General features: G+C 31.5%; 1 protein-coding gene across 2 annotated transcripts in view; it reads right to left on the bottom strand.

The window, feature by feature from the left end:
- Window positions 1-18,440, bottom strand: part of rad50 (DNA repair protein rad50) — a 100,881-nt gene extending 82,441 nt beyond the window's left edge. Inside the window, exons 1-5 of one of the 2 annotated variants that reach the window (XM_035364934.2) lie at window positions 18,313-18,440; window positions 13,171-13,325; window positions 1,307-1,393; window positions 1,084-1,185; window positions 137-199 (exon numbers count right to left, since the gene is read on the bottom strand). In XM_035364934.2, coding sequence (XP_035220825.2) covers window positions 137-199; window positions 1,084-1,185; window positions 1,307-1,393; window positions 13,171-13,299 — 381 coding nt within the window. In that variant the 5' untranslated portion in view covers window positions 13,300-13,325; window positions 18,313-18,440. The remainder of the gene's footprint in view (window positions 1-136; window positions 200-1,083; window positions 1,186-1,306; window positions 1,394-13,170; window positions 13,326-18,312) is intronic. The other variant, XM_035364935.2, reaches the window with a different exon arrangement.
- Window positions 18,441-19,622: the final 1,182 nt, after the last annotated feature.

The raw sequence follows: 19,622 nt of genomic DNA, 5'->3' as shown, positions 1-19,622 counted from the left end.
AAAAATAAATTCAATAATTGCAATGATTTCCATAGAATAAATAAATGAAAATTAAAAACATTTGTTTAACAAAAAATTACTTTTTATAATACTTATTTAAAAACTAATAACTTATTATTTCATAGAAACTACTTGCCTCATTGTTAGCACCATAACGTGTTATGCTTCCTTCTAATGTCTTTAATGTTATTTTTTTCACCTAAAAAGTATATTTACATTTATTTGCAAATATATTTACACATATAAACATGCAACGTGCTCATAATTATTCCTTACCTTGATGTAAGAATAAAAAATGTCTTTGACTCAACACATTCATATTAACTTAAGCACCAATAAAATAAATTATATATGAAAACTAAAATTTATAACATGAAATAAAAGATAAATTATTTAAGCTATATTAGCTAAATTTTTTACAAAATACGCATTAGGAAATGATGTCACAATTATAATTTTAATGACAAAAATTTCACATACCTATAAGTAAAATATTACAACATTTGACTATACATATTAATTTATATAAAAAAATACTACCATACATTACAATATATGTCAGTTAACAAATTGGTTTAAATTACTTTGCATGCTTTAATAAAATTTATCAGTGTTTTCAGTTTTGATGTCCAAATGCAAATTTTATTCGAAAGGATAGAAAAATTTTCAATTTTTTTACTATACACTAAATTAATTTTTTCTGATTTCACTTATGATCAAAATATCTAATTTAGTACTTGCATATTAGTGCACCCACCTTGGTGCAGTTTGATTGTTTTCACAGAAGAAAAAGAAGATTTGGTGAATTTTTGGATTGCAACTTAATAGTGGATACGAGTACCTACATTGCTATGCGCATAGTTGCTACAGATTGGCGACGTCTAAAATTTGCCGACTTCTATTCCGACCGGTTGTGAAAATACTTAAGTACCTCTAACTTGAACAAGCAAGTCAGCCATTACAAAAAACAAAGACTAAATTTACTACAGAAAAGATGCTTTCATTAATTTGCATGCAAAGATATTACAGATTTTACAAATAAATAAACTATTCTACTATGCTTTGAAAGGATGCCCTTCTTACCGCTTGTGAAGCCAACAGAGATCGTGTTACAATAACCTTTTTTCCTAGTACGTCACGAAACTGCAATTTCACTTGTCCTTTGACTTCTTGTTCGCCTGCAAACTTTATATAAATTTACTTTAATAGATTAACATATATGTTTTACTCAGGTTGTCAAACAAATTGCATTGTTAACTAGAACTAAGGATAACAATAATATGTGTGAAATAAAACAAAAAGTTACCTTAGGATCAAGTACAAAGGATCCACCTCGATCACTATTTGGTGGTGGGTCTCCAGTTGTCATGTAACGCAAGCACTCGATAATAGTCTGAAAGCAAGAAAAATATGAAATTTCAATACTGAAAACAGTGATTAAATAAAGGAGAAAATGTCATTAGGATATTTATTAATAAAATATAACTACTAAGAATGCAGACATTTGTAAATCATTAGATTGTTCTATAACAGTGGTGGCGAACCTATGACCCGTTGGTCAGACAGTGACCCACTAAGGCTTTTTAAATGACCCACGTGTTGATTTTTATTTTTTTGAATCATAAAAAAGCAAAAAGACAATTAAAAATATTAATACGAAATATAAATATCTAATGTCAAATTTAAAAAAAAAAATTAAAAATTAAATTTAAAATATTTCCAAGCTGACATTGGCCAACTGATTTTTAGTTGTGAATCACTCAACACTCAAGCCACACCTCTCGTCTCCTCCAATGATTCATTACACATTACATGCCTATAATTTTAAATGTACAGTTGCTTGAAAAGTTATCTGATGCTGCCCATCTAAAGTTCGCATGAATGAAATGCTACAAAAGGATAGATTTCAATGACAATAGTAAAGAAGTTTTGAAAGCCATAATGAAGGGTCGAATCCCAGAAAAAGCACAGATGCTTGTAAATGTACAGTGTCTGTGTGGCATGGGGGCACTCTAAATACATGGTGACCCGAAAGTCCTCTCAAGAAGTTGATGGTAGAGAATGAGGGGTGGGAGACCCTCAGACTTGCCCCCCTGGGGGTGAAGAAGAAGGTTCTGTTTAACCATAAAACTATAGTACTGCATGTTTAATTATGTTACTCAGTTGTTTTTTACTGATTTCTTTAGCCTTTAGTTCCATGGCATGCCCTTTTGTAAAAAAAACTATAGTATGCACATTATAGTGCAAATATCTAAGTCACCAGATTTTCAGAATGCATTACACTCTGGCCACCATCTCATGAAAATCACATGTATGATTCTTCAGTTTTAACAAGCAACATCACCACTTCCATACACACTTTTTCTGTTGTATTCTAAATAGCAAAGATTTTTATAAACCAATCACAATATTTTTTGTCCTAAGATAAATTTTAAAATAAGCGCTTTCAGGAATTTGCCTGCAACAAAAATGTGACAAATTCTGCAAAAATTCAGTATTTCGAGTAACAGCATGCCTGGGAATAATGGCTTTGAATCTATTCCTAAAACAATTACTACAAAATTTCAATCTAGTTAAAAAAATGGCGAAAAATTTGTCACTAATAAGTTCATGATTTTTGGTAGGGATGCGGATGATCAAGAAAGTACTGAATTAGATATTTATTGACTCAGTTTCAGTCCAGAAATATGAACTGCACTCTTCCTTAACTTTCTGGTCTGACACATCCTATTTTGTCACCTTATTACAGTGTTTCCCAAACTCTTGACATATGTATATCCCTTCTATAACTTTTGTAACGCTGAGCATCCCTCGTCAAAGAAAATAGATGTATTTCAGTAATAATCAAAATTTTTTTGTTTTTTTGTTTTGTTTGTGTGTGTGTGTGTGTGTGTGACATACACAAAATAACAAGAAAAGAGAAATAAAACTATTCATAATAAAATATAAATGAAAGTTGTAAATAACATTTATTTGTATTAATGAGAATGATGAAATTGTTTGTGCTGAGATGACAAATCATCATAATTTGGTTTCCTGGTTGTTAATTTCAATCTGAGATGCAGTTCCATGTCCAATAGTCTGTTCCTTCTTTTCGACTTAGTCTAACACATGTTGTATTTGTAACCAAAATGATGTTAAAGTGCACTCCTTGTGTTTATTTTTCAAAAATCTATCTGAAGCCAATTCCGGCAATTGCTCTTCTTCTGCATGCGACAAATGTTCTGGCATAGATGTTGTGTTAATGTTAAATGGATATCTTATCATTCAATATTTTTGTTTAAATCAGGGAAATGGTTTCTCAAGCCCACTTGCAAACTCTCCAAATGCTGTGTTGCATTTCAGGCGCATCAGCATCACTTTCAGTAGTCAAATTTGTTATAAACTGATGAAGAGAGGGAAATGAGTTCACTTCTCCATTACCAACTCTCTTTTACTCTAAATTTAGTTTTGCGATGGCAGCGTTCACTTTATCTTGAAAGTGAAATAATGATTTTCATTTTTTTTGGGGCCTTGTAATAATGAGTTGAGACAATTTAAAACAGAGAATATATCTACTAAGTATGCTAGTTTACAAAGCCATTTCCAGTCATGTGAACAATTTAACTCAAATCTATCATTAAGAGAACATTGAAGTTTATGTCTAAATTCAAACAATCAATATCCAAAGCCTCTCTGTGTATGCAACAATGTGTGGATAAGACATTTGGGGCAATGTTTTGAATTCATGCCCCATAGAGTCCTTTATTAATTCCGACCATACGTTTTGCTCCATCTGTGCTTATTCCAACACATCTATTCCAATCAATTTTGTTCTCTTGCATAAATTTATTCATAACATTAAAGATATCTTTTTCTGCTATGTGACCTAATAAAGGCTGACAAAATGAAAAGTCGTTATGAATTTCTTGATTTTTTTCGAATCTAACAAAAGCTATAAAATTTGCAAAATTCGCAATATCAGTGGACTCATCGACTTGCGATGCATAATAACAACTTAACAAACCTAGAAATATCAAATAATAACATCTGTTTCACATTATTAACCTTTAAAAGACAGGTGGCCTAAGAATTGGCCAGAGCTGTTGTGTCTCAAAAAGACGGCTGTGGCCGAAATATCGGCCAGCCAATTCCCCTCCCCCATTCTTGAGGGTGCGGAGATAGTCATTGTCCAAATAATCTCCCTTGCCACTTATGTGAGATGACCTTCGCGCCTCCCAACTGTGGGGTTTCATAAATTCCCTTTTGCTTCCCTCAGCAGTGAAATCTTAGCAATTTTACATTAGTATTAATTTCACCAACTTTTCAGTGTCATTAGAAATGTATTTTTTCTTTATATTTCCCCTTTTTATTGTAATTTGTGTATTTAATATTGCTGTTCGAAACATGCAAAATGCAATGGAGTGCAATGCAATGAAAATATAATCAATAAAATCTGTTTTTAACGTAAAGGAAAATAATTTAAAAAAAAAAAAACGCTAAAGGATAAAAAAAAGCTTTTATCGCAAAACTGCAAGAAAGAACAATGAACAATAATGTAGCTGAAAGATGAAATAACTTATGATACAATGGAGGGGAATCTATAAATTAAACTGAATAAGAATACTAATGAAAAAGGTAAACGAAACTAATATAAGAAAAATACAACGGGATTTGTTTGATATATAAATATAAGCTGTCACACAATGCTTGGAAACAAATAAAAGTGAACTGCCAGTTTATACGAGAAGCAAATAGATAAAAATCATTTTTGAGTATAAATTAAAAATGTTAATTAGTACATGTAATTCTAAACTAAATCCAGATTGGAAACAAATAAAAACTGAATAAACTATAAACTGATTATAGGCGTGCATTTGCTGCTAAGGCATATTTTCATTATGACGCAATGTCAAAAGTTAATATTCCAACCTATGACAATTATTTAGCTACGAAATCTCACCATAATACGTTTCCCTAGTTTAGGGGAAAGAAACAGCAAAAAAGAGAACAAATTCAACAAATTCTTTTATATTATTCCCTAGTCTCTTATCTGAAAATTAACAAAGGCAACCTACAAGAAAAAATGCAAAAGAATAGTAGTTTCCCTTTACAATGGCAGCTAAAAGGGGGGTGAAAATACATTTGGATTTCACGTCGTTTTAAGTGAAACCTTTCCAAACTGCCCCGTCTTTTAAAGGTTAAACATATCAATGATTTGTCGATAAACTGTATTATTTGAGAAAGAAGCGCAGTCAAAAGTTTGTTTCGCTCTCTTTCCTATCAGTACTTCTGCCATTATCATGGCTGCAGGCTTGATTAAAATTTCGCCAATGGTTTCCGCTGCACTACATTTTGCAATTAAAAGGGACATGTGATACTAAGTTTCTAGTATTTGTTGATTGTCACCTCCTGTCAAACCCCACATTACTGTTTGAGATTGATTTAAATGGTTAAGTTTATTTTCAAAAAAATCTATTGATTTAAATGGTTAAGTTTATTTTCAAAAAAATCTATAGGTTTATCTTTGTACTGATAATGCTTTGTCTCAAAATGGCACTTTAAGTTAAATGGTTTTATACTTTCACTTGTTAGATTTTCAAAACAATGACGCAAAGTGGAATAGGCTTATTTCCTTCTCCAATCCATGAGAATTCAAATTTCAGATATTCTTTCCTGTAATTGTGAGTTTTCCTTGCTTTCTTCTTAACAAGTTCTCTCAGAATTTAAGTTGATTCATCGTTAATTTAATTATTTCCTGTTAGTTGATTGCTACTATAATCATTACTTTCTTTTGGTGTATTAGTTCCAGATTTCAACCAGCAATCCATAACTTAAGTCAGGGATAAAAATTATATTTTATAAAAATAATTAAAATATGTCGGACTTACTAAAGCGCTTAACAAACATTTCCTATACGAAAAATTGCACAAAAGCTAAAAATACACAGGCTCCTTGAGAAGGCACTAACTATTAACGAGTCTCTATTAAGTTGTCTCTATAACGAAATGTGGTATACTCCTGCCATATAATACAGGACAATCTTACGCCTCTTAAGACTGTCTTGACTTGATAAATGAGAAAATTTTTCCTAGGAATTGAACGTAAAATCATATACGTAGAATTAGACACAGCTCAGCACGATGCACTGCATATCCCCACCAAACTCCGGTGCAACACATACCCCCTACCAAACTCTTCCCGTACCCCTGGAAGTACGCCGACCACACTTCGGGAAACACTGGTCTATTATTATCATGTCATCAAAACTAAGGATATTGTCTATTCTTATCTTATCCAAATCAGAAAATAGATATCAGAATTTTGGACATCCTGAAATGTAGATATGAAGTAGCTTTTAAAAATCAATGCAGCAGCAAGACCGTCTAATAATTCTTGACATATTTCAACATTAAATCTGCTGTGAAGAGCATTGTAAGATTACAGCAAAGCACATACACAAACATATTTTTTAAATGCTTGGCATACTTTACAGCCAGCTACCATATTCCATGAGAATTATGACAGCCATGAATTTGAATGTTTCTGGATAATACTGCAAGTAAAAAACTAAATTTTCCAATTAATGTAATAATGTGAAGATATGCTAAATGAAAATAATATAACTTAAGCCTGTTATTGCAATGACCAGCATCCTAATCATTAATCGAGAGATGATGAAATCTGAAAATCATTGTAGCAATCCGGAAAAAGCCAAACGAAACTAGTGATGCCTGGTGCTGAAGAAATATGCTAAGCAAAAGTAGTGCCAAATGGTATGGCTTTAACTGAAAAAGAAACATAATTTTTTTTTTCAATTAATGGAATGTGTATAGAAATACTAAATGAAGATGGTATAACTTACCCAAACAAATTAACAAACAGAAATACTACTATTAACGCCACTCTGTTAAATAGCTTATCGTTTGCACCATTAAAAGTGGTTATACAGTCAAAAGTCGTTAATCCGGACTAGTCGGAACTTCGGCGATTCCGGATTATTGGTTTTTCCGGATTATAGATCATCAGTTTAAATCTGGTAAGATGGCATGCAGAAATTATAAAATTAAAAATATGAAACTGTAATTTATGAAATAAAGAACAATTATGATCTAAAGGGTATCAAAACTTACAAAAAAAAAGCTTAATATTTATTTGTTTACTTTACTTTCTTCGCTATCGGAAGTGAATTATAATGACGAGGAATTTGATTTAAATCATATCAAAGACTGAGTACATCGAGATGAAATACTACATTTAGTAAGGAATTATAAGCCAAATGAAATAAAAACATCTGCCTGAAGATAAGGATAGTGCTGACAGATCAACTTCCAATTGATTGCGCGCCCCGCCGCAGAGCAGCGTGAAATTGATAAACAGATTTTGGAATGGTTAGATAAACAAAGGATATGCCTTTATCCATTTTTTGCAGCAATTCCACTTTTTGTTTAATGGACTTCGAAACATACTTGCGCTTTGTAGATCCTTTACATATTAGTAAATATATATCAGAAATTCTATTTGACATAATCGAAAGTTCAAGCTTACTTTTATAAAATTGCTCTAACAGTCTGCAAAAAATAATAAGCCAGATCCAATTCGAAGATTAAGGAACAACGCAATCTGCAACATTAACTGAATTAGAACATTTTAGCTTAGCTTATATCGTCCATTATACATTAAACACGCACACGTAAACGTTTTTTGGGCCTGCACACACACATATTCGCAGCTGTAAAGGTCTTACCCGTAAAGGTTTGCGTCAACGTGACGCATGCGCAGAAAGTTTGTAGCTTTGAGGTCCGGATTATGGGTGTCCAAATTAACGACTTTTGACTGTATTTGTACAGTACAAAGTACATAATCCGGACTCGTCGGGACTTCGACGATTCCGGATTAGGGTTTCTTTCGGATTATAGATCATCAATTTAAATCTGGTAAGATGGCATATGGAAATTCCACAATTAAAAATATGAAAACATAATTTATGAAATAAAGAACAATTATGATCTAAAAGGTATCAAAATTTACAAAAAAAAAGCATAATATTTATTTGTTTACTTTATTAAACATTTTTTTCAATGTAAGTTGTTTAAGTTGCTTCGTTTTTGTGCTAATACTTTCTCTTTAATTCTATAAACAAACATAATTTCTCGTTCAGTTACAAAGTTCCACTGTTCAAGTCCTGTAATTGCTGTGCCGAGAATACCGACTAACTTGTCAATTGAAATTTTTTCGTTTTCAATAACCTCTCTGTCACTTTCTTCACTATAGGAAGTGGTATTTTCTGGATCTAGAACCATACTATAGATTTCACCATCCGTTAATTGATTGATGATTGGGGCATTGTCGTTGCAATGAAAAACTTCTGTTATATCATCTTCATTTATTACCACTTCTCCACATTTCTTTACAAAATCCAATAGCTGGAAAATTTCACCTTTAGTTTGCGATGTCCGAAAACCTTCAAATTCGCGGTTATCATCTTCATCGTCCTCAGCATGAAATATGGTAGCTGGTCATAAATTGTGCCAAGCATTTTTTAACGTATCTGGAGACACATACTCCCAACGCACATGTGTAAATGCATTATGTGCATGCATAAAGTATACAAAAAAAAAAAAAAAGTTTGTGGCTTTGAGGTCCAGATTATAGATCATTCCGGATAATGGATGTCTAGATTACGGACTTTGTACTGTATTGCTTAATGTGGCAATGCTATGTTGCTTCGATAATGTAGTTTACAAAAACTTTAGTCATTCGTCTGTTTCGCTGCTTCATCAGAAACAAAATTTGGAAGGTTAAATAAAAATATTTAAAATGTTAAATAGTGTTTGTATTTTAAATTTATATTACAGTCCACTTAGAAATAACAACTACAGCACAGTTTAAATCCAGAAAATACTGTCAATAGTAGTGGATGAAATGATAAAGAAGTTGCTGAAAATGAAAAGATTTCAATTGACTATTTAATATGAATTCTCAACATGGCAGTTATAGGACTTGAATGGAACTTTGTACTGAACAAGAAATTATCTCTTTCTATAAAATTATTAAAGATAAAGGAATAAAATACATACACAATCGAAATTCTTGAAGTAATTAAAGTTAAAAGAAATGTTTAATGAAACAAAATAAATGTTAACATTGAGGATTTTTCTTAATTTTCTTCTTCCCTTCCCCCCTTTTTTTTGGTAAATTTTGGATGAGGTTATTATTGCTTGATTATTTAATGAACAACCATTTCATATTTTTAATTTTATAAATTTTACATGTCATCTTATAAGATTTAATTAATGAATTAATGACAAAATCCAGAAGTCCTGATGAATCTTGAACTTTAATAAAAACATTTTTAAAAAAAAAAACCTTCAGATTTAATGATAATAATTTTCCTTAATTTTTGTCATAATGTCTGGGAAAATGTAAAAGAAATATAGCAGACTGCTTCAGAAGAGCTGAGAATCTATGCGAATTACTCATAAGTTTAATTAAAAGTCTATGTTTGATCATACATTTTAAAGTGCTCCTTGACTTAGTAAAGATGTATTAGTAAAGAAATTTACATTTTAAAGTGCTCCTTGACTTAGTAAAGATGTATTAGTAAAGAAATTTACAGTAAGAATAAAAAAATAAAGAATTTCAGAAATTAATGAGAATTGTAATCCTTGTATTTATTAAAAATCACACATTCCCCCCTCCTTTTTAAAGGAAGTTAGCTCAACAATGCATAGTTAAATATCATTATCATTGTACCATAAGTCAAAAATACATTTTAAAACAGAATAAAAATGTTGTTGAAAATTTAAAACTTAATAATAAAAAATTATTGATTAAAGGTTTTCTTCCGCAAAGGATACTGTAGCAGCGGTGTGTATTTACTCGCCAACGGCTAATCGGCCAAGATTTTAGAGTTAAGTTGCAAGATATTTAGCATATGGAAGCTATGATTTTAGCAGTGTACAATCAAGTTATAAGATATTTAGCATATAGAAGTAAAATAAACAGGTTAACCATAACATTTAAAGCATAAAAATTAAAGAAACGTATTAAACACATATAAATTAAAGTTAGCAGGAAAAGGCATACATCAACTGGTTAAACATGATATTTAAAGCATATAAATTAAAATTAGCAGGAAAAGACATAATATTAATTGGTTAAGCATGATAAAGCATATAAATTAAAGTGTATATAGTAATACTTAGGCTTAGCATACTCCATATCTCTTTTATTAAATTTATATGGTTCTGTGGAGGACTTTTTTTTTTCCCCCAAAAAAACTGTGCTGGTGAGGAAATTGTCGGAGACCTGCTATGCTATAGGAAAACAATCCTTGCCTTATATCGATGTGCAAAAACATTCAGTTTGATGCTAGCACAATAAAAAATATTGGCTCAGATCAATAATAACTTACAATAAGCAATTACAACAATGAAAATAAAGTCTTTGCTTAAATCTCTGTTGAACTTATTATTATTCCCTTATATAAACAAAGTTGAGAAGTGGAAACATAATTGCTGCTTCACTTTTATATGTCTGTTAAATTCAAAATTTTGTAAATGTATTTATAACAAATATTTTCAATAACACATTAAAAACACTTCAAAAATAAAAAAACAAAATAATTGTCACCATAAAATAATGAAACAAGCATGAATGTTAAAGTGATGACTAGATGTCATGCCATAATCAGTTCCAATTATTTGTATTGACACACATTTCACTTTTCACATTTCTTTTCATTGAAAGAAGAAAGTCCACCTCTGAAAGATGTTTGAAAACTTACAAAAAATGATCTTCTGCAAATTTACCATAAAATGGACATAATTCAATGCTATATACATTAGTGCAATTTAGAATATCCAAAGTGAGAATTGAAAAAGCAATATTTTCATTTCTATTTATGAAATAACCAATGCTGTTGACAAATTAATATGTATCCTAGGATAATTCCAGTTCCAGGACATCATTGAAATTATTTCTTCTTATAACAGATGTGGGAAAAAACCAGCAGTTCCAGTATTCGAGACTTTTCATCTGGCCTGATGAAATGAAACATGACAACATCATTTTCTTCTGAATGATGCAGCCATATGCACAAAAAAGACAGATGAAACACTTTTCAAAATGTTATATCTGAAATGAGTCGTAAATGCTTTGCATGAAAAGTTCATGAATTGTTGCCGGACATTCACAAACCTATTTGTATTCTAAGAAATATCTTTTTAAATCCCTGTTATAGTGAGAATCTTTAGAGAGATTGCAGCTGATATATTAGTTTTGACAAAGTGGGTAACATGTCAAGTGAGATTGTTATTATGCCAAGCAGCAATTAACTTTAGGGGGCATGGCAGTGCGATAGCCCAAGATACTGAATACTGAAGATTCAAACTTGGATCAAACTAAAGAGTATTCAACAATTGTATTGCTCAACTACTTGTGAACTTGAACAGAAGTATGAATACCTTGTTAGTGAAACTCATGACTCATAAAAAAAAAAACAGGAAAATTTATAGTTTTCAAGATTAAAACATAGTCGATTTTGTTATGAATCCCATGGCTCTGACATGTTTTAAATATACTCCTGGTATACAGATAGAAGCTAAATAGTCATTGTCCTGCTTACAACAGCTATAAGATATAACATGTCAATGTAGAATCTGAAGGGAAGATTAGGTTATTCGAATATGGCAAAGCATACCAGCTATTGACCTGAAAAAGGATGCCTTTATGAACAACTTTCTAAGGAAAACTGGCTTGTATTTGCGTTACATATGAGGAAAATCACAAAAATCAACTATGCAGCCAGCCCTTTAACCATGATATGAACCCAGATCAAACTACCAGTATTCAGTGGTCTTAACGACTTGTAGGAAAAATCTGAAGAAAATGCTTGCAATATCATGTAATCAGAAATTAACTATGTGTTACATAGCAGGATTACTTTTTCAAGTGTCGAGGTAGAGAATGCTTTTTCCCCCTTTTTTGTTTATATAGGTATTTGGTGATGATATTATTCATTACTTATATTCTCTATTATTCATACAGAATATTGATACTTTTAGTTCATGTAAAAGTCTTTTTCATCAAGTGCTTTGCTTATCGATATTCTCAAAATTGTGTTTAATAATTAGTGCTACTGTACATATAATATATTAATGAATTTATTACTAAATAATACATTTAAAATATTCATTTTAAACAAGCAATTTTTCAAAGTTGTTTCTTGAAGTAAATTACTAATAGAATTTACTTCCTTAAAACATTCTATTATGAAACCACTGCCTTTTTCATAATAAATTTGACAATGCCAAGAATCTTCACTAATATTCACATCCTTTAAAGTAGCATTGTAACTAAAACTCAAAGAACATTATACATCTTGTTATCTTTCAAGAGTCTTTAGAACTATGATTAATTACTCAAAGCAGTGGTTTACTAACTTTGATGACCCTGGGAATACATAAAACTATTTTGTCATCTCAGAGAACCAATAATAATTTTTATTTCATTCTAATTATCTATTGTATATAAAAACCTAGCATTCTCTGAAAAGTAACTGTTAAAATGCATTAAAAATATATCAAATTTTTAAACATGAAAACTGATTTAATTCTTACTATTTTAGGTAAAAATAACAGTAATAAAAATAAAAACTTAATTATTTAAAACATATATTATTGCCGCCCACATTAATCATAATGTTTTAGGAGCCAGGCACACTATGGTTCTACGCGTTTAAAGAATTGAAAGTTTTAAGTCTTTTAAGAATTACATAAGCACACAGCCATGCTAATTTAACAGTCGTGTTATCAATTATCAATCACCCCTGCCATATTTTCACCTCATCCGATAGTGATGCACCACTAGCCAGCGGCAAAACGGAGCCCCAAACAGACGAGAACACAAGCACTTAAGTGCTTGTAGAACCTGGTTGCTACCTCTACCTCCGACAACCAAATTCACCGGGTTACCAGCTTTCAACTATTATTGCCATTTTTGGCAATGTTTACATTTAATGGATCCTTTGTGGAAGTGCTTCCTTGCTACAGTTTAAATATAAACTAAATAATTAAATGTTTAAATGTAAGCTTATGCAAGTTAAATAAATATGCATATATTTGTCTTTACATACTATACAAATTCAAAGCTAATGAGCTAAAATAATTTAAAGAATACTATGCTTACAGTTTTTCCTGAGCCGTTAGGTCCAAGGATTAATGTAAGAGGCTTGAAAAATTCAATGACCTGTCGATTACTGTCTTCAGGCCCAAAACTTCTAATGCCCATAATGGACATTTTCTCAATAACAGACATGATTCAGTCCTAAGAGACAAAATCTCCTGCAAAAGATGCATTAAATAAAATTACAGGTTTGTGCATAACTTACTTTATTAATAATGTTTGATAAAATTACTGTTTTGAAAACATATGAACATGAATAGAGTAAAAATATATTTGGTGAAAACCCCCTTGGTGAAAATCGGTGATTTTTTGGCACCATTCTTGTTTACATCCAATGCCCTTGACAGTAAAATGGCCTAACAACTTAGCGATAATTCAAGGGGTACCCCCCCCACGAATAGCATCAACATTAGTACAATTTTTCAATCTAAATTACTTTATAAGTAAAGTAATTACTTGCAAGAGATACTATTTTACTTGGGAGGGTGTTGGCTCTCAAATGGAAGATATTGCATAAATGAAATAACATATTGGAAAACCAAAGATGTATTGAGGTACTGCTTGGATTATCACAAAGTTGTTTCATTTATGGTAACCTGAGTATTTCAGGGTGTATGTTTTGGAAACCCTATTATGATGTAGTTGGTTGTAATGTGTGAATGCAGTGATTTCGATAGTTGAGAGAATATTTCTCGGGGCTTATTTGTGCGCTGGATGTCAGTTAGGAAGTATATTGCTTATTTTGTGCTTTACACCCTAAATGCCTGCCGGTGGTAAGACTAACCTGAAGTTTCTGTACGATTTGGAAAGAAAACATTGAGGAAGCAGAAAGTGTTTTTTTTAAGTGGTTGAGGAGAGAAGAAAAGAAACTTTGTTGGGATGTAATTCAACGGAATACCTTACCTGGAACAACAATCATATCAGATTGCTGGAAGTCGTACCATTATCCTTCTGATAATGGCTTTGTTCACCTCTCAGTAAATCATACAGTGACATTTAAGGATTCGGAAGCCAGAGCTCATATCAACATTATCGAAGGTATGCGTGGTGTAATTAAAAAGGATTTTCAAAAGAAATGCCACCGACAGTCCAACATTACGGAGGATATTTTTTATTCCTACTTCTGTGAATTTATATAGCGACGGCAGTATATAGATTCTAGTTCAGATAATTTTAAACAGTTTTGGGATGCTGTTAAGGAATTCTATGTGCCACATACTGAATAAACAGAAATTTCAAAATAAGATAAGACAAATATCCTTTTTGTACTGCTCAGATTAGATAACATGCATGTCCATTTACACACAAATAGGAATGGCACAAAAAAAATTACCAATTTTTGCCAAGGGAGGGATCTTGAAATACAATTTTCCCAATGTATTTTAATACAGCATATCAATTTTATTTTAATTCAATAGGTTAATGTAATTTTAATTTTATTTTAATAGGTATTATCACAATCAGTTTAATTCCCACACTGCAGAATGTCACTTTCACAGCAATCAAGAGCAAGAGAAACTACAAAGTGACTAAGCACATGATTCAAGGTGAAAAGATGAGAAGCATAATAAGAAGGATGCCAAAGAAAAATAATCAAAGTTCCACAGCTCACTAAGACCAAATAAGACACTGAAATGAAATCTTGCCAGTTGTTATAAATCCTTTCATTTTTTCTGAAACTGAAAACATAATTAAAACTTTTACTAGTTCTCAGCATCAGGGCAGGTCCAGAGCATGTGCAGCCACAGCGGACAGCAAAATTTGTAAAATTTAGGGAGTTAATGGGTGGCAGATTCTAAGAATCGAAGTGACTGCACCTGGCAGCAAAAGACCTAGCACAGGCACTACTCAGCATTTGCTTGATTGCAGAAAATTGTCACAATAAACATGGTCCTTAGTTGGGAAATACTATTTCAGAGTTTGTGCACACCAAAATGCTAGAAATAAGAGGATAAAAGAAGTTAATATTCTCTAACATCTCAAAGTCCTCATAATTATGTTTCAACACAGAATAGTACTTGTACATTTAAACTTTTATTCTTAGACTTTAGTGTCCAAAAGTTAACAGTAAAGAGTCTGCAAGGAATTTTTTAACTAGAATTTGATATTAAATTTTATAAAAAATATAATTATGATATAATTGAAAAGTTAGCCTATCAAAATACATACTGTGTAAGAAGGTTCCACCAGCTTAGAAAGTTTAAGAATAATTTGGAAATGATAGTAAATTTTCTTACCAATTTCACTTAGTCAAATGCTTCATAAACAATTGATTTTTTGTAAGGCTAGAAATCTTCATTGATATCCAAATAGCTATGCTCTTTTAATGAGAATTTAAATTTTATACTTACAGCTGTAAAAAAATTTAAAAATTACATTCACAGAAACAATATACTGAAAATTTTTCCTTTATACAATTTTATGCAATGCTTTCAAAACAATGTGCAATTTCTGACATTTACAGACACAACAGAAAGCACTTAATTTTTTATGTTATTCTGCACTTGTTGTATATTCAATCGCACAGTTTTTACCATTTTTCTACGGGTATTCTCAAATTATTCTTTGGTAGCTGTATTTACTTTGCATGGCTATGAAGGCTATAATTACATGTCCATTAAATTGACTTCATTACCACATTCTACAGTTATTTATACTTCTTTCAAACAGCATATTCAGTTTAAAATCATTGAAAATTGGACTTTGTGATCCGTTGTTCTTTCCTTAAGCTCTTCATGAAAAGTAATTACATTGCTCAGAAGTATCCACTACTCTGGTTAAAAGAAAAAAAAATATTGCTTTACCAAATCATCATATCGAATCTGCCTTTAGCTATATGTCTCACTGACTATCTAAAGTTCACAGTCAGTAAACACATCATTAAAAGTGATTGATTGATTTCAAGGCGAGCAAGCATCATCTACAAATTGCACTATATTTTCAACTATGAATATTTTTAAACCTTTCAATGGTGTCTTATAAAAGAATTCCACTGTTTTAATATATTATACTTCATTTTAAAGCTGCATATACATGTGTTACTGAAAATGTTTGGTAAAAGTTTACAATTGGGTTTTCTTTTTTGCAGATTCTTTTTTAATGCCAAGATCAGTACCAGGAAGGTACAATTTCAAGATGGCCACTACACAAAAAAAATAAATAAATACATAAATAAATAAATAAAATAAAAAAATAAGATGTTAAAGAATTGCACAAACTCTTTGTCCATGTCAAACTATTTTCAATTAAAAAAAAATCATCTCAGAATTGCACAAACTAGGCACTGCTCACTGCTTTAACTTTCTCTATGCTCACATCGATCTATTTTCACTTTAAAAAAAAAAAAAAAAAATCAGGAAGTTAAAACTATTATGTTAATCAGAAATGAGGTTTTATCGCCATAATTGAACAAAATATGTTGCTAATCGAAAGGGTACCCAATTCTACACTAGAGCCAAATTTCCTTAAGATGAAAACAGTTTATTTGCTTACGGTTGAAAATGGCTATTCAGCTTAGCTAGACAGCTACCCTAACATGTTTGTTACTTCTGTTCTAATCAAAACGATATAAAATACATTAACTCAAATATTTTGTTTATAACTACCTTGTACATTCAGTTTATCAAGCAGAATTGTTCGCAATTAAAATGGCTTTATCCTGGATCAAGAAATTATCCATGGGGTACTACATTAATTTATACTCAGATGCCTTATCTGCTCTTATGGCACTCTCCCGCCCCTTTCAAAAGAATAATATTGTTAATGAAATTAAGCATATATACTTAGAACTACGAAAGAAGCATATTTTGAATTTACATTGGATCAAAGCTCACACTAGTCATTATGGAAATAAGAGAGCGGATTCTCCAGCGAAAGAAGCCTCCCTGGGTGTTGGGAACGAAAAGGATTTTATTCAAGATTCGAAAAAGAAACATGTACTATAATATATGACAAGCTTATTAGAGACTGGAAAAATTTATTGGGTATCTCTCTGAAAGAAACAATAACTATCTAAAATGTTTAAAAATTAGCAAAAAAATGGGAAATTTAGGAGATGCAGCTGTCAATCAAATTCTCACTGCACATGGAATGTTCCCTGCTTACTTAAAAAGGTTCCACCTCCAGGCAAATGATATATGTAAAGTTTGTGATAAATTCAGCGATTCAAAGCATTTCGTTGAGGACTATTGCCTGACTGGAAGTGTGAGAGAAAAATATAAATTTGCGAAGTTTGAGAATTTATTTAATAATTATAAATTGTTTAGAAAATTTGCAAGAGATATTATGCAAACTGTGCATGAGAATAAGAATATTCGTATCGCGATGTAACAAAGCAGAAAATCATACTGAACACAGAAATAATTGAGGTAACTTATAAATTTAAGATGAATTTTGATGATATAAAGAAGATCTGGGTTTAATCCTATTATCCGGTGCACACGGGATTTGGCTACTTTTGGCGACTTTATGATGAGCAGTAAAAACGCGACATATACGATGAATAGTAAACAGGTCATTCAAAGAATATATATGGTTATACATAGTATATAGTATATATAGACGTTCTTTGGATCATTTTTGGTGTTGGCGATAATTTTCAAAATCACGCCAAGGCTGCATCATATACTAGGATTTTACCAAGATCTGAATAATAATAACTAATTGAAAGTAAAACTTATAAAGATTTTAAACTCAGGAAAAAACACAGAAATGGAATTCGGTACTATTTCACCGAGAGTGTTTGAAATTTTTTTTTTTTTTTTTTTTTTTTGTTATGCCTTTGTGGCTGGGACTGTCTCCTCATAGCCATATGGCAGGTTTCGCCTGCTAAATGGGCTGGGGGCCAGTGCTCAGAACTAACTAACTGCCATGTACACAAATAGCAAAGAAGCTCCTAACCATAGCCACTAAAATAAATTATGAATCACAAGAAGACATTTTACTGAAAAATGACGGAAGCCACTGCTCTTAACATTTTATACTTGTACAGATTACACAATGTAATATAAAATCATTATCAAATTTCACTCATTCTTCGGTTTAAAAAACAGAAACAAACAAAAAAAAAATTAAAGTACATTTTTCCCATGTAAACATAATAATTACTTAAAATGAATAAATTGTAATTGAAACGACTATGCGTACAAACTAAGAATTTGAATTACCCGCGATGCAAAGGTTAAAAATAATTCTTAACAGTAACTCTCTAACATAACTTTCCGCTGAACAGACAAAATAGACAGAAGTTTTGTTTTGCACGTGTTACGTCTTTCTACACGCATGGCGAAAAAATCCTGTTTAGATACGAAGGAAAGGTCAATAATCGCAAAACGAAAACAGTAGTCCTTTAGATACAAGAAACTCCTTTGAACTAAAAAGAGTTTAAAAAATAAAGTAAAGTAAAAACCCCAGACTATATCAAAAAAAATATTTATGGCTATAAATTAGACAGAGGAAAACTGCAATGTAATCTATCAATATTCCGTAATGTGCAAGTGTACAATATGTCAAAAACTGAAGTTCGCGTGCCTTACGAACTAGAAATAAAAGACCCCTAATGGCGTTGTTATAGGCATGTATCTCACCTTCATTTCTGCATTTCAGCTTAGCTAGACTGTTGTTTGTTGCTTTTGTTCTAATCAAACGGATATAAAAAATGTAAATGATCTGAGAGAGGCTTAATTAATGTGCCAAGTCATTTGTGACTGCAAAATATTTAACTAAAATAGAAGGTATATGCTTAAATTTAGATCGAATGCTTCTTATTAAATCTGCTATGTCTGCTTCATCCTATATTATTTCGTGTTTCCCAGCACTTCCAACAGGCCGCCGCGTGGGGGTGGCAAAATTGTTCACCGCACAAAGGCGCCTAGGCCAGGGGGCGCCAAATTTATTCTTATCACAAGAAATAAAACTCAATGCTGGATTTTTCCTCTTAGATATGCGTACAATATCATACAATATCACGCAGTAGTTACATTTTAAACTACTAAAACGTCAAATAAAACGCAATCCAAAGCTCAGAGAAAGCTAATACGATCTCACTGCAAATTCGCTACAGTCATCAAAACAGTTATGTAAACTACTGAACTGAGATATTTCTCTCCGGCGTTTTCAAACTTCTTAATCGTGCACCAGAAGGTTCTGGTGATTTCCGTTTTCTCGAGACAGACAGACAGACAGACTAAGTAGACAGATGTCTTGTTTTGCACCCGCTAAGTCTTTCTGCACCGATGGGCGAAAAATCAAGCATAGGTGCGAAGGAAAGGTATATAGAAAGGGGGCAATTTCGTATTTGAGGAGAGTAAAAAGGGAACTTCGTACATCTTGCACGAGTTCAAAAGGCCAGGAAGAAAAGATGGGACAAAATAAAATTTAAAATAAATGGCCTAAAAATAATAGATAGGAAAAAAAGGGGGCCTAAAGAAAGAAAAGGAAAAGGAGTAGAAAATATC

The sequence above is a fragment of the Stegodyphus dumicola genome, chromosome 6 (genome assembly GCF_044657685.1).
Source record: "Stegodyphus dumicola isolate Sdum_Otavi_A_Nest chromosome 6, ASM4465768v1".
Lineage (NCBI taxonomy): Eukaryota > Metazoa > Arthropoda > Arachnida > Araneae > Eresidae > Stegodyphus > Stegodyphus dumicola.
Note: the sequence above shows the minus strand (reverse complement) of the source record. Positions and strands in the feature narration are given on the sequence as shown.